Below are 16465 nucleotides of genomic sequence, written 5' to 3'. Positions count from 1 at the left end.
AATAAACAAGATAATTTTAGTAAACATCATGGCAAAATAAAATAGGGGAAAGTGCTAGAGAGACGTTGGGTGGGAGGGTGCTAGTGTCCTTTGGGGGTCAAGGAGACCTCTCTGAGGCAGTCGCAGAGCTGGGACCTCAGTGACAAGAGGGAGCTAGCCATCCAGCTATTGGCAGCGGGATGTCAAGTACAAAGGTCCTGAGGTGGGAATGAGGCCAGCCTCGAGGAACAAAAAGTCTGTGAGGCTGGAGCATAAAGAGTGAAGGAAAGTGTTAGGAGTGGAGGTTGGGAAGAGTCAGGTGTAGGGTGGTCATAGTTAGCAAATAAAAACACAGGATGGCCGGTTAAGTCTGAACTTTAGATGAACAGCAAATACTTTTTTAGCATAAGTATATACCGTGCAATATTGGGATATACTTGCACTAGTAGATTATCCATTGTTTATCTGAAACTCTAATTTAACTGGGTGTCCTGTGTTCTATCTGGCAACGCTAGCAGGAGCCACATCACACAGGACTCCCAAGGCCTGGTAGAGATTTTCAGGATTGTGCCATAATCTGAGTCAGGGCAGTGGAGAGTGGGTCTTAGGAGGCAGACCCAAAGCAGCAGGCAGTTGGGAGCTACTATATTTGTGACCTGATGGTGGCCCACGAGAAGGGAAGCAAGAGGAGGCAGGGATTTGTGTCTGCTTTGCATCCTGCTGAGTCCTGGGTTTCGACAGTGCCTGGCACACAGGAAGAGCTGATAGATAGTAGCTGGATGACCGAAGGCTTGGGAGCATGTGGGTGCTGAGAGCTGGTGTGACCCAGGGCACGTGTGGATGGTGGAGCTGGCAGATGGATGTAGGGTGGGGGGAAGACGAATCGAGGGTGACCCTTGGGTTTTTGGTGCGAGCAGCTGAGTGGTGGATGATGCCAGTTACTTAGATGGGGAAAGTCAAAGAGGAGGGGGTGGAGGAGGGGCATCTTTCTCTGAGCTACCATTGGCTTGAGGCGCTATTAGACATCCTGGGAGTTGAGCCACCAACCAAGGGTTTAGTTCTAGAAGTTAGAGCCCAGGAAACGTCAGGGGTAAGGGTATATGTCTGGGAGTCATCAGCATGCGTTGGCACTTGAAGCTGGGAGATGAGTGGGGTAAGGTCACCACAGGGGGGAGTGCAGATGGAGGGGAAAGGAGGCCCAGGGTAGACGTTGAGAGGTGGGGTGGAGGAGAAGGAACTGGAACGGGGTGCTGAGGATGGTGCCAATGGTGGCCAGTTTTCTCCACTCAGACCACTTGGCCCAACACAAACGCCAGGGTGAGGATGGGAAAGTCACAGAGAACTGAGTGAGAAACAGTGCAAGAGCCTCCTCTGCAAAAATGTCATTACAATGGCAGTACCTGTGTCTGAAAGGAGGAACTTCCGCAGCACAAAGGCTCGAGGAAGATTTGTAACCCTAAGTTAGATTATCTAGAACCAGACAGAAACTTTTCCAGAGAAAGAGAATAAAGAATTAAGTCTCCAGAGTCTGGAAATACTTGATACCCCATGAAGTGGAGAAATGAGGAGGATTGTAAGTAGAAATTTAAAATGAAATGTCTAAGTGTCGGAGAGGTTATTGTATCAATTAAGTGAGAGCAGGGTAAGGATTTTGATAAAGAAACCAACCAACCAAAACAAAAATACCATCATTATAACTGCTTCATTGGAGGCCATAAAATGAACCCATAGTTTTCAAATCAAACTTGAAAATCAAATCACAAAACAGAGCAGAGTGTCAGGGAAGTATATATAAAAAACATGAGAGGGCTTCCCTGGTGGCGCAGGTGTTGAGAGTCCGCCTGCCGATGCAGGGGACACGGGTTCATGCCCCGGTCCGGGAAGGTCCCACGTGCCGCGGAGCGGCTGGGCCCGTGAGCCATGGCCGCTGAGCCTGCGCGTCCGGAGCCTGTGCTCCGCAACGGGAGAGGCCACAACAGTGAGAGGCCCACGTACCGCAAAAAAAAAAAAGAAAAAAACATGAGAGGACTAAATAAGCATATGCCAAGAATGTGTGATTAAAAATCAATAGTCTTTGGAAAGAGGACATAGAGATTCAACTTATAGCTGGTAGGGTGGGCTCTCCAAGAAGCGGGGAAAAAATGATGTGTAATTGATGACTAAATATATAAAAGAAAAAAATGTTTCCAGGTTTATAAAGGAGCTAAATCCAGGTATTGAGAAGCCTCCTAAAGACCCAATGACAGAACTACCAAACAGCAGCACCAAGACCTCTTCTTATAATCTTCTAAACCACAAGGGAAGATGCGCTCGGAAAGTAAATAACTAGGAACAGCACCATTAGTTTTACAAATTACAATACTTAATATTATTCATACTCCTTGATGATATAATAAAAATTCTGAAGCAGTATCTCCAAGGAGAAGACTACTGACTTCTCCTTGGGATTAACTCAACCTAGATATCATTCAAGAGCCAAAGGAGTCTTTGCAGATTTAAAAAATTGGTGAAAATGTACTAATCACAAGGCTTCACTTCAAAATGTTTCCAAGAATCTTTTTCCAGAAATTTTAGAGTGCTGGTAATCCTAAAAATAAGAACCCAGCAGCCTACTGAGCAGCTGGATATGAATACACCCAAAACAAAAGTGTTCTTTCTGTGTTCCCAGAACACAGTATGATGAAAATAGAAATAAGTAACAAACTAGCCACAACTACCCAGCCATCTGGCCTTTCTTGATCATCTCCAATCACAGCTGAATTAAAGAAGACACTTGACACAATGATAGCCTATGGGGGATAGGTTTGGAAACCCGGGGTAATCAAGCCTCTGTATATCAGAACTCTAGATGATGCAGCCAAAGCACTACTTGGAGGAAAAGCCATAGCTTTAAATGCTCTGTTATGGAAAGGGAGGCGTAGAACAATAAGTCAAGCATACAGACTTAATCCAGGCTCTCAGTCTCCTGAAGGCATCATGGGTCATACCCCGATTGCCTTGATATTTCCACGGTCATGCAAAGTACTGGAAACAGTAATGTATTCAATATTCGTGAACAAAGATTGAATGTGTGCCAACTACGAGCCTCGCACTGTTCCAGGGGCTAGAGATACAGCAGTGAACAAAGCAGAGTCTTTAAGAAATCTCTGTTAAGCGAATGAACAATAACAACAACTGGAAAGGAAAAGAGCAGGGGGAAGATAGTTAAAAACAGAAATAAATTAAGAAAAAGTCAATTAAGGAAATTTTAAAAATTAGAAATGTAGGAGATTTAATAATTTGCATTAAAGATTTCCAAATCAATAAAGAGTACAGTGTACCATTACGTGGCTAAAAACCTTCAAATTATAATTAAATGAAACAAATATTTTATGTGAAATATGAAATGTAAAAATTACCATGTATACCCTCTTTGAACTTTCAAGGAATAATAACCATGATTTATAAATTATTCGGGAATGACAAAAATCACCTAATTCAATATTCAAGAAAAGTATAATTCAAATCTGAAAACCTAATCAAGATAATAGCCTGAAATAAACTATATCCAGTTTCATTTATTAATATAAATGTATAATATTTCAGTAATATTCTAGCAAATATAATTTAAGTGATATGAAAAATGTAGGTTTTATCTAAGAAATCACTGTAAGCGTGAGTCAATATAAAGAAAACACTATAATTTAGCAGGAGATTAGAGATAAGGGAATCATTTGCATAGATGTACTAATAGACCTGATAAAAGTCGTTTCTAATTTTTAAAAATCATTTTTTAAAAAGGACCAGAAGTATCCCTCCTTAATAATACAATATGTGTCAATGTAAAACCAATTACTCTTAACAGGGAAACATTAAAATCATCCCATTAAACATTTTAATAAAAGAAAAAGAGATGCCCATCATCACCTGATTATTTAATACTGTATGAGAAACTTTTGCTAAAGCAAAGAGAAAAAGAAGCAAAAAATCAGAGAAGAAAAAATTAAGAAAACAACAAAGTAGCAGAATGTTCCTTCTGAGTCTGGAGTTCCTGGTTAGGAGACACTGGATGTGCTAGCTGGAAACCGAATGGGAATCTTGGGGAAATTAACCATCTCTCTGAGACCAAGGTGGGAGGAACCTCTCCTTCTGGGAGGGCTCCCTCAGGGGGCCTAGGCCCCTTCTGGGCTGTGTCTGGGGTCTGACCTGCCTGAGGACTGCAGCCCTCCCTGTCTTTGCTCCCCGTCTTCCCTTGAGCTGGTGACCTGAAGCTGAGACAAGCTTCCCAGGGACCCTGCTGATGGTAACTTCCCGGGACAAATCCTTTCTGTATGATAAGACCAGTTCTTAAGTCTTCCAACTCAAGTCCCTATGTGTCTTTGGTCATTCTGACCCTAACCAACCCCTCCAGACACGTCTGAGAGCCAGATTTCTCAAAATTTTACCAAGGTTAGAAATACAGAGATAACAGCATTATTCTTAGAAAAATCCTAAAGATTCAGTTTGTGATATGTACTTGTGTTTTTAAAATAACAGTTTTAAAAAGGAGAACAATGAGGGAGATCTATTTGATGGTAAAGCATGTTCTGAATTAGTGCTTTAGAATTTCTTTTTTTTTTTTTTTGGCCTAGAATTCTTTTATGAAATGACAGTTTAAACAGAATACCACTATGTTAACAGAGTAGCGCAGTCGGAGGTGGGAAAGAAACTGAGAACCCTGTCTGCCTGGCACTTCCCTCCCCCTCCCCAGGCCAGTTACCTCCCCCCACCCCATCCTTGGCCCCCAGAGGCATCCCAAGGATGGCCAATCAAAGCCAGTAGGCTACAACACCATCCTTGCAATGGTGAGATGTGTCAATCTATGAACATGACATTGCCTAGTACATATGAGGCACTCCAGAGTTTTCGTTGAATGAATGATATGAATTCTGAAAATAAATCCTATCATATTTAAGATGAGCTTGTGCAATGATCTAGCCCAAAAGAACTGTGGAAAAAAGAGTAAGTGCAGTTGAGTGAAAATGAATAGCAACATGGAAAAAGGTGAACTTATTTCCACCACATTTTTTTTTTTAATTCCAGATGAAGTAAGGAACTAAAAAGATATAACAACAACCCCCCAAAACCCTGTTTATAACATAACTTTTAAAAGAGTGAGAAACCAATTTAAAGTGAGCTACTAATTGCTCACGAGTAAATGCTGATAAATTTTTAACTAAGGTAAGCAAAAAAATTTCCAAGGAAAAGGTGAAAAATAGAGCAATAAAAAACTATAAAGCACTTTATAATGAAATCCAGCCTACCTAGGGTGAAAACAACAGAATGGGGGAAAAAAAAAAACTTACAACACCTAGATTAAATAAAAAGCAAAGCAATAAGTAGGAGTTTATACCAATGTATAAAAATACCAGCAAAATTCCCAACAGAAGACCAACAATGGACATGAACAGTTTATAGGAAGAGAAATACAATAGAAACCAACCAGATAGAAAAATACTTAGACATTAAAGATATGCAAATCAATTCATCAGTATTAAAATGCACTGTTATGCCCACTAAAAGAGAGAGAGAGGAGAATAACAGAATTCAGACAGCACAAAGGATGAGCAGGCTGGAACAGTGGCCAAGGCCACCGTCACTCAAAGGCTTAACGATGATATTGATCAAGAGCCATAATCTCTGGTTATCTTAAGACTGTAATTGAAAATAAGTAAAGAAGAGCTATATGAACAAAGCTGTTCACAGCAGGCTTTATTTATAATCACCAAGATCTCAAAATTACCCAAATATCTAGCAATTGATTTTGGTACATTTAATTGATAGAATATTTTGAAACCACTAGGAATGTTGAATGTGTAAAAACATGAAGTTTTTGATGAAATAATAGATGAAAAATAGAACTCAAAAGTGTCTGCCCACCCTGCCCAAAACAATGGGAAAATAGAAAAAGATGAGAAGGGAATGAAGGATCAATAAAGCCCTGGTACTGGAATTGTCAGCGTACTAGACAATGACACATCTCTCTGGGCATCCACCTTAGCTGCTCAGAGGAGATGTGAACCAGAAAGCACAGACTGCTCGCACGCGAAGCCCCTGGGGCACCAAATTAAAATGCAGATTCCAGACCAAGTCAGGTTGGGGCCCAGACACTTGCGTTTTTAACACTCGATGAGGGTGTGATTCCTACAAACGCTAAAGTTTGGGAACCATGGACGACTAAATTATTTCTAAGTAGTTTTGTGATTCTAGATTCAAATTTTCTACAGGCTTCGTAGTTGAGTGTGGCTAAACAAAGTTGAATCAGGTTTACGCATCACGGCTCCAGTTTTGTCCTGGTCAGGACGGAAGGGGTGGGGGGTTCTCAGGAGATGGACCAGTACCAGCAGGCCTGGATCTTTGCCCGGGCTTGTCCTTCTGGGGAGGATCCCTGCCTTTGCCAGAGTGGGTGTGACCACGCAGCATCTCCAGCTGGAGCCTGTGTGTGTGATGCCTCACTGAGTCCTCACTAATCCTTGACCTTCACCCTGTCCCCTACCCCCAGCGAAGTCACCCGGACCCTCCCTACCCTGGAATCTCTGCAGAGACTGTTTGACCAGCAGCTCTCCCCCAGCCTGCGTCCACGGCCTCAGGTAAAGACTTTGGGATTGGACAGATGAGATTGATAAAACCAGTGGGGCAGGGGTGGGGGCTCAGATGGGGCATGGGGAGAAGAGGTAACCAATGTCCCGAGGGCTCAGAAGGAAGCACTGCCTTTGTTGGACCCCCAGAGTATAAGGGGGCCGGGGAGCCTCAGCACCCTGACCTCCCGCCCCCGCTGGATTTTGATTTGAGGAATAAAGATTTCAAATTATGCAACCGCCAGCAGAACTCCTTATTAGTGCTAAATAAGGAGGCAAGGCAGGACCTTTTCCCACCATTTCTCATCAGAAACTGAAAAAAACATGAGGTGCCTAAATGCTTGTTCCCACCTCATGCCCCAGGAGGAGCAGGTGAAGGCAGGCCCCCCGCCAGACACACAAACACACACACACGTGCACACACACGTGCACACACGCGCGCGCACACACACGCACATGCACACACATATGCGTGCTCACAGCCTGGCAGGGGGCCAAGGCCAAGTTGTCTGTGTCACAGAAGGTGTCCTCGGCAAAGGTAAAAACAAGCACAGATAGGACTTCCAGAGAAAGCACTTGCAAGGGACAAGGGTTTAAAAATGTTTAAAAAGCAAACCCTTCCAAGCACAATTAAGTAAAAGCAACCAAATTTTTTAAGTGGGAAGAGGATTTTAAAAGCCCATTTTACTGAAGAGGGACTGGGAATAGCTGGGATGCCCTGGAAAAGATGTTAGTGAACACCTCATGAGTAACTGGAAAATGACCTGCAAAGCAGGGAGACCTCTTCTTGCCTCTCAGACAGGAAAATTTGATTGGTGAAGCCAGGACTTGGCTCTAACATGAGGGTCAGGGACTCACAGCTGAGAGTGGAAATGGCTTTCCTAAAAGGCACTTTAGCCGTCTGCATGAAAATGTTTAATGCCCGGAGTCCTTCAAGTAAGCCATTCCACCTGCAGGCAGCTGCCGTAGGGTCTACATGTTTGCATAGAGATGTTGACAAAAATGTTTATCACAGCTTTGTCTCTAAAAACAGAAACGCTGGAAACACAAACAGAGAGAGAAAGAGTTAAAGTATGATGCAGAATTCTGTTCTAAGGTGGATGCACTGACTCCAAGGCATACTGTTGAGTGAAAAAAGCAAACGGTAGAACAATATATAAACTAGGATGTAAGTCTACATGTGGAAATCGTACCAGAAGTGTTTATACCCAAAGGGCTACTCTGTTCACGAGGAGGGGGTGGAATTGGGCCAGAGGGGCCTGGGTCAGGGGAGACTTCAGGTTTGCCCAAATGGTTTTTTGGAGTTTTTTTTTTTTTACTGAGAAAATTTGTGTTCTATTTGTACAACTTAAAATTCATCAGGATAAAAACAACAACAACAACAATGTAATTTTGCTTTCCTTGAAGTGAATGGTGGGTTAATTTACGGGAAAGTAAAAGCAAATCTAGACAAAACAGAGACCCTACCAGACACTAAAATTTAAATCGTTTGAATACAAGACCACACACCCAAATCTTTGAAGTAGGATTGGACGAGGGAGAAGCTTCCAGAGAGAAAAGCTGGTAACAGCCACGCCCCAGCATGATGCCCTGTGTGCAGAGGCCAAAGTGTTTGCATTCGGTGGCAGGACAGAGTAGCGATGGGATGGGAGGTGGCGTCAGGATTTAGAGGAAGGGTTCTGGCTGCCACCCTCCAGTCTGAGACCCTGACTTGTCAAGAAAAGCAGACAATGTCTTGATGCCTCCAGAAATTCACAAATGGAAGAGGGAGTTCCGAGGCTGCCTGAGGTAGAGGAAAGAACACTGGCCTCTGGATCAAAAACATCCAAGTTCAATATCTAACTCACCTCCCTCCCGCCTGCCCCGTCCTTAGTTGCCTTATCTGAGAAATGGGCATTGTCATATCTGCCACTGCAGGGGTATATGAGGGAGTAAATGAAATTGCTTGGGTGAGACATCTGGCCATGGTAGCCCCTTACCAACACTAGGCCCTTTCCGTTAGGTAGGCAAGATATGATGGGGACCCCTGCGTGACATTTATTTGAGAACTGCTGGGAGGTGCAAAATGCAACATTATCAAAATGACTGCTGATCCGAAGTTTGGGGAGAGCCCTGGGTCTGCCCTATGTAAGCACAGAGAGTCGTTAACCTTGGAGCCCACATCCTCCGAAGTTCAACTGAAAAGCTAAGTGCAGTAACCAGGTCAGCTTCTACAAACCCACAGGTGGCCCTCAGACCAATTCGCCCACATTGAGGCTGAGTTGTGAACTTTGCCCTCAACCTCAACGCTAGTGACATTTGGGGCCGGATCTTCTTTTGCTGTGTGGGACTGTTCTGTGCATTGTACGATGTTAACACATCCTGGCCTCTACCCACTAGATGCCATTAGAATCCCCCAATTTTCACAACCCAAAATGTTCCAGACATTGTCAAATGACCCCAGAGGGCAAAATCTGTACCAGCTGAGACCCACTGGGCGAGATCTACATTCAAATCTCAGGTCAATACCAGCTTTGTGACCTTGAACAAGTGACTCACCACTCTGACTCAGTTTCCCCATCTGCAAACCAAGGACTAGAAGAGTCAATACATCTTAAACACGCTGGGCATAGCATACGAACCCATCACATGGTCATATGTATTCTGCCTAACGAGGCAGTAGAGGCTAAGCTCCAGCGTTCTTCTAATACCTTTTGTTCCAAGAACTAACTCCCACTTGGTTGGTAGCTTCATTTATACTTTGTACGTCTTTACCAAACCTGCCCCAAAAGACATAGATTCGAAGAGAGAGTGGGGAAGACACCATCCTACCACCAGGTGATGGGCCGGGTAGTAAGTAGGCGATCTCCAGTGTCTGAAGGAGGATGAGGGGGTTTGAATCTGCCATCTTTTCAACTCTTTATGAGAAAAACACCCCTAAAACAAGGGATCCTGTAGTCTCCCACCTGCTGTCCTGCTCCATTCTTACCTGCATCTCAGCTCCAATCTTTTGAGCCCTCCTGCTGACCAATAATAACTGAAGACTGATTGAGAGCTTTGTCGAGGAGCAAGGGCCAAACCAAAAAGAATTAGAGAAAGCTGTGACAGAGAGTAACTGCCACGATGATGGCGGTGATGGCTGTGCTGGAGGTGGCCGTAGCGGCAGTACTGCTGATGGTCAGAAGTGACGGTGATTGGTGACGGCAGAAGGAGAGAGCTAAAGCGGCTGCTGGGAAACTGAGGTCAAAAGCCTCTGTAGGGACTTCCCTGGGGGTCCAGTGGGTAAGACTCCGCGCTCCCAATGCAGGGGGCCTGAGTTCCATCCCTGGTCAGGGAACTAGACGCCACGTGCCGCAACTAATAGTGTGCAGGCAGCAACGAAGATCCTGCATGTGGCAACTAAGACCCCGGTGCAGCCAAAATAAATAAATAAAAATAAATCTTTAAATAATAATAATACTTATTTAAAAAAAAAAAAAAAGCCTGTGTAACCTGGCTGACTTATTCAGGAAGGGGTGGGGTAAAGGGACATCTCCTCATCGGTGACAACCCTCATTCCACTCTGCTTGGTGTTCAAGGTTGTCAAGTCTGGTGTTCTTGTCCTAGTGGAGGGCGGGGATGGTGCCCTTTTAACTCTACATCTCCAGCACCTTGGGAACGTGTCTGGCACAGAATAGGTGCTTTGTAAGTATTTGTTCTGTGAATAAATGCTTGAGACCGTGGACTTGGTGCCAAGCAGACATGGTTTCCTGGCCTGCTGTGCCGTTACTAGCTGTGTGACTTCTGACAGGTAACTTCAGCTCTCTGGGCCTCAGGCATGCATTGAACAGCTTTACCGAGCATCTTCACTGGCCAAGCACCGATGTCACAGCACCGGACACATTTCTCACGGTCCCAATTCTCACAGTGTTTACATTCTAGCAGGGGAGATACACAAAGAGCAAATAAACAATCGTGGTGATTGGTATGAAGCAAAGCAGGGTGATGTAGTAGAGATGATTTTAGCTCGTGTGGTCAGGGAAGACCTCTCTGTGGCTCTGAGACCTGAATGACAAGGAAGTGGCCTTCTCAGGTGACATCTATGTTTCTAGGGATTCCTCAGAAAGTGTAGCTCAAGGCCAAGGGCAGATCAGAAGTGAGGATGAGCGTGGCTGGGGCTGAGGGGTGGATCATACAGAGTCTTTAAGAGTTTGGATCATTTCCTCTCAGTGGTGGGAAGCAGCTGGACCAGGGGGTTTCGAGCCGGGGACGGCCGTGTTTCGGAAGTCGAGCCAGGAGCACCGATGCAGTACACGTAGGAGGGTGGAAAGGTTATAATCGAGGACAGGCCTCGGTTTTGTTTAAGCAACTGAGAAGCACCGGGGAAGAAGCAGGTTTAGAGGGAAGAAGAAAGGAAGATGCATTTTTTGGTCATCATAATTTTGAGACGGTTGTACATATCCCTGATTTCCTTGTCTTCAAAGGGGGACAATAATCGTACTTGTGGGGTTGTTAGGGAGATGAACCAAGATGAAGCATGGAAAGCGCTCAGCGGCTGGCACTCAGCATCCCGTCCTTATTTGCTCTCATGTACCAGGTGCTTGGTGAGGCCAATCCGATCAACATGGTGGCCAAGCTCAGCCAACTGACAAGTCTCCTGTCTTCTATTGAAGATAAGGTATGTGGGGGACCCTGCAGCTTCCCTGGACTTCTCTATGGCCCCCTCTTCGCTTGGAGAATGCCCAGGTACCCCTGTGACTCTGTCCCAACCTGTACTGCCTTCCCTTCCCCTCCCAGCCTGAAGGGCCCCGTGCGTTTCTGCCCACAGGTCAAGGCCTTGCTGCATGAGGGTCCCGAGTCTTCCCACTGGCGTTCCCTCATCCCACCAGTCACCTTTGAGGTAAGTGGCTGTGGACTTGTGCTTCACAGGAGGGGGCTGGGGGCGGTTCTGGTCCCTGGGGAAGGGGGGCTTTTGATGGACCCCCAGTCCTTCCTCAGGAGGGAGCCCAATGGCTGGGCTGAGATTGACGGTCAGCGGAACCAGCTCCCTGGGAAGATGATTAAACCTTAGAATGGGTGCCCAGATGAACCTGTGGAGCCTTCGCCATGGGGAGGCTCCCAAGGAAGGAGCTTCTCATTGGCCCAAGATGCCAAAACTTCTTCCTTCTCCAAATGGGGGCAGTGAGTGTCATCAAACAGAGGGCCTCCCCGAACTGGCTGGAAAATAGTGCCTCAAGGAGGGATTAGGGGGGAAAAAAGTGATTCCTGTGACTTCCCCGAAAGTGACTGAGTTAGAATCTCCAGGCCCAGAAATTTGTTTTTCTTTTCGTTTTTTTTTTATCGCTCAAAGGGGTATCTCTATTTGAGGAAATCAACGTGTGACACTTTGAGAGATGAAATGTTACAGCTTGTACACCAAAATCAAAAAATGAAAAATTAAAAAATGAAACGGTTACCAAGGTAATGCAGGTCAGGGGATCAAAGGTGAAGGGTCACACATTATTAAAAAATCCAGAAGGACGGCTGCATCATGATCTCTCATTAGTGTTCCAACGGTGCCTCTCTGGGTAAACTTGAACATTTTGGCAGACATTCAAGCAGCTTTTTCGGTAAAAAGATTTTTACATGACTGTTGCTATTCCCATGATCATCTTCTATAGGTGGCGCGGTGTTGAGAACACAGTAGGCGCGAGCTCCGCGGAATACACTTTGGGAACCGCCCTTCCGGCTTGTTTTCAGCAGCCATTTCCCCCCCGCGTGCGCATCCTCCTCCGCGCGACCGGGACCACGAGCGCGCTGTTTTCTTCTTTTCTTTTTGCGCAGCACTGGTTCCACATTCAGAAACAGGACAGGATGCCCACCCCCAAATCCTTCCTAGCCCTGATGACAATTCGATTTTAAGATGTATTTCCATCTTCTGAACATGCCTAGGCAATTGTCTTTTTCCTAATTATTATCAGTGAATGTTCACTTATTGGTTGTAACGAGGCCCAGGAGCATAAATCTGTTACTAAAATCCTTTGTGGAAGTAGATGACACATCATATTAATGAGTGTTGCCACATTCAGCTGTGAATAAACCATCTTCCAGTCGTTCATCCGTTCCCTTCACCAGACCTGGCGGAATAGCTGATGTGCACACGGTGGACAAGCTGGGCTCCTCCCACGTTTCAGGGACTCTCACGAGCTGCCCATGGAAACTCCCTCTGCGGCAGGGAAGCTCAGAAACAGAAGCCCAGTGGTCCCGTGCGGCAGGGACACCAGGGCTGGACACATGGCCAAGGGCTGCCCAGTCGTATCGACAAGGGATCACGGACTGGCACTGTGAAAGCACAGAGAAGGGATAACCAAAATCTCCTCTGCCCCTCCCCTCCTTCCTCCCCACCTCCTTTTCACAGGTAAAGTCAGAATCTCTGGGGATTCCTCAGAAACTGCAGCTCAAAGTTGATGTTGAATCTGGGAAACTGATAATTAAGAAGTCCAAGGATGGTTCTGAGGACAAGTTCTACAGCCACAAGAAAAGTAAGGCCCCCTCGTGTCTGTAAAGTTCTCATTCTGCTAGTGCCCTTACTGTGGCCGCTCAGCAGCAGGCTGCTGGAAAAGTAAGTCCTGCCAGGCACCTTCCACCCTCTGCTGGGGTACCCACCAACCCTCAGCCTGCCTGTGGGAACCCCCAGTCATAAGGCTCCCCTCTCGTGTCCCCTCTACCTTGAGGCCTGCCCTGTACGCTCCACCTGCTTCCTCCCACCCTGGGGAAATGAGCTCATACTTGGCCCAGGGTGGCGGTTCCACGTGTGTTCATGCTCTTCCCTGCTAGGAGCCACACTGACGCGTGTGGTCATCATTATGCCTGGTTCAGGCCCTGCTGGCCAAATCAGGCTGCATCTCTAGGGTAACACAGAGAAACAGTTTAGCATGGCATTAAAGTCATGAGCTCTGTCTGAATTCACATCCCAGCTCAGCCACTTAGCACCAGTGTGACCTTGCATGCGACACTTAACCTTCCTGGGCCTCAGTTTCCTCATCTGTAAAATGGGGATGATAAGACTCATGTGAACGGATCTACGTGTAAGGCTCCTTAGGAAAACCTAGCACATAGGAGCCAACTCTGGGCAACTGAGGCTTTGCATCTCAAACAAACTCATCAGTAAAATGGAAAATGTTCACACGCCAAAAACTTATAGAGAAGCTGCTGTGGGCCAGGCACTGGGGATCCAGGGCAAGCAGGATGGTCGAAGACTCTGTCCACGTGGAATTTACATTCCAATGCATTGAGTGGCCAATAAATATGTCAATACGATGATTTCAGCTATTACTGAGTGCTCCGAAGAAGGCCACAGGTTGGATGGAGAATAACAGGGGAGGGGGCAGGGAGGCAGTTTTAGAGGCAGAGTCTAGAATTGGCAGCCTTGATAGTGAGAATGGCAAGTGACAGCCTGCAGTGTGGCCAAGGTCAGGGGAAGAGAAAGGCTACAGAGAGGCTCCCAGGGGAGGGACCCCTGGAGGACAGCAGGGCTTTGGGCAACAACCAAGCAGAATGGGGGAAAATGCTCAGATGTGCCCCTGGCATCACTGGCCTCGGAGGCTGGCCTGCCAGGGAGGGGGCAGCTCCAAGCCTCAGTTTCTCCATCTGTACAAGGCGGGGAGCCTATGTATCGTAACATGGTATTTTCTGAGCCGCATTTCCTTACTTGATCTCATTTTATCCTCACCTGGCCAACAGGTTCCCTGAGATACTTGGTAAGTGCTATGGACTCTCCCCTCAAATTTCACACAGCAGTTTGTATTCCAGCCCCTGAAGACAAAGCCCCTCTGGTCTGTAAACAGTATTTTTTATTCTGCAGGGGCTCAAAATTTGCTTAGTAGCATATAATTAGGGATACCAGATTAGCAAATAAAAATACAGGATGCCCAGTTAAACTCAAATTGCAGATAAACAATGAAAAAGCTTTAGTATAAGTATGTCCCGTGCAATACTTGGAACATACTTGTAGTGAAAAGGTACGCCTTTTTCTGTAAAGGAATCCCAGTCATCCTGTATCTTATCTGGCAGTTCCAGGCATGATCAGTATCTTTTGTTCCGAATAAAGTAGTGTGAGAAGAGAAAGAACAGAGAAGGAGAAACCAGAAAACATCAAAGTAGAGAGTAAAGGTAAACATTCTTTCACGAAACTCGTGTTGTAGTTATACATACACATGCACACACACACAGAAATTATATGCATGTGGTCACCATGTAAAATCTTTTTCCTGCTGTCTGGAAGCAGAGGACTCTCCTCTGGTTCTGTTAGAAGCCTGACTTGTGGGATGGAATGTTCTGGAGGCAGGTTCTGGTTGGAGACCGTGACTGATGGCTGGTGTTGAAAAGTTGGGAAAATCCCGCTGCTCTAGCCTTGCCAAGCAGATGCCTGTAGGGAGCGTGGGCTGTGCTTCCATGCTGTCTGCCCACTGTCATTTAGCCCATGAGTTGGAGTGGCCTTCAGATATTGTCCTGGGTCACCACCACCCACTCTGAAGCTCTCGCCAGCAGAGATGGCAAATGGGAGCAGGTCACAGCACATCCCACAGGGGACTCTAGGGGACATGACACGAGCCACAGCCTCGCCCCATCAAGAACACTGGCCTGAGCTGTCTATTCAGATGGTGGATACTTGGCCTGACAGCCAAGTCCTGCAGATACCACTCGTCACCCCTAGAACCTCCTAGGGCTGGACATCCAGGCGGGATGGGAAGGGGATTGTGTGTTCAGTACCAACTCGATGTCAGACACTATGCTGGGAACAGCAGGACAGAGGATAAGAGCACACATGGGCTCCGGGGCTAGACGTCCCAGGTTCAAATCTAGGCTCTGACACTTGCTGGCTGTATCATGTTGGCCTAGTTGCTTAACTGCTCTGTACCTCCATTTTCTCATCTGTGAAATGGGAATAATAGGCTTGTCATGAGTAGACGAGCTAATGCCTGTAAAAGTACATCCCATGAGCCCAGAGGCAGCACTGACCCCACGGCAAAGTGTCCAGGTAGAGGCCATGGGGGCTGCCCCACAGGGGCCTGCCCTGTCCTGCAACCTCCTGCTCCTGAGTCCCACCTGGGCTGTGGCACGAAGGTCCAAGGGATACTCTCAGGGCAACAGGGGGGATGGAATTCTGGGGACCAGCCCTGTGCAGGAGGTGGGGTGCAGAAAGGAGAAGAGTGGTGTTAGGAGCACAGGGAGGTGTTAGAAGCCCAGCCTTGAGTCCCAGGTCAGCCACTTGTGACCTTGGTCTAGGGCCCTCTGTCCTCAGTTTATTATTCTGTCAAATAGGTATAGTAGCGTCCTGTAGGGCTGCCGTGAGTCTTCAGTAAGTAAACGTCAAAGTCCACAGTGTCTAGCATCTAGTAGATGCTCAAATAATTGGCTGCTACCACCATCATCATCATATAATTATCCCTCCAAGGCAGCTTTGAGGAAGGTAGAATCGAGCAGTGAGGAGGACGACGGATCAGGAAACGAAGTCCCTGGACACTGGAGTGTGACAAGCTGTCATATTCACGCAGAGTTCGATCGCAGTGCCGGGGCAGGACCGCTCCGTCCACTGCCAACTTGGGCAGGAGAGCTGGGGACTTATTGAGGGTGTGAGCGGGGGAGGGCTGTTGAAAGTGACGGGCTTAGAACCATACTTTCCTCTTAACGGCCACAGAGTCTGACTTACAACTGAAAGGAATGGACCCAGCTTTGACAAAATGAAACAGAAACCAACAATGAGTAAGGAGATTGTCAGAGAGTGCCTGACGGCTCTAAAAACTTGAGGTTTCTGGACTGAAAGAAATGGTCGTCAGGATTCTGAGGAGCACTGTGAATTCTTGTCAGTTAATTCAATGCACATTTCTCTTTTGAGCATTTTCCGTGGGCCAGCCCTGAGTTATATAGCCCTCCCTCAAAGAACCTGCAGT

At 46.4% G+C, this 16465-nt stretch overlaps 1 protein-coding gene and 1 pseudogene across 2 annotated transcripts in view; one reads left to right on the top strand and one right to left on the bottom strand.

Moving 5' to 3' along the window:
• The window catches only part of INPP5D (inositol polyphosphate-5-phosphatase D), a gene marked incomplete at its 5' end in the record, with an annotated part of 131392 nt that overhangs the window by 71618 nt on the left and 43309 nt on the right, over positions 1-16465 (top strand). Inside the window, 4 exons of the mRNA XM_082658363.1 lie at positions 6500-6587; positions 11131-11211; positions 11362-11433; positions 12931-13054. Of these exons, the coding sequence (XP_082514489.1) occupies positions 6500-6587; positions 11131-11211; positions 11362-11433; positions 12931-13054 (365 nt within the window). The remainder of the gene's footprint in view (positions 1-6499; positions 6588-11130; positions 11212-11361; positions 11434-12930; positions 13055-16465) is intronic.
• Positions 12062-12631, bottom strand: LOC309824933 (calmodulin-binding transcription activator 1-like; annotated as a pseudogene). The gene is made up of 2 exons: positions 12571-12631; positions 12062-12358 (listed from the first exon to the last, which is right to left on the bottom strand). The product of its transcript is annotated as a calmodulin-binding transcription activator 1-like (transcript).

The sequence above is a fragment of the Grampus griseus genome, assembly GCF_964374135.1.
Source record: "Grampus griseus genome assembly, chromosome: 7".
Classification (NCBI taxonomy): Eukaryota; Metazoa; Chordata; class Mammalia; order Artiodactyla; family Delphinidae; genus Grampus; species Grampus griseus.
The sequence above is the reverse complement of the archived record's forward strand: the minus strand, read 5'-3'. Positions and strand labels throughout refer to the sequence as shown.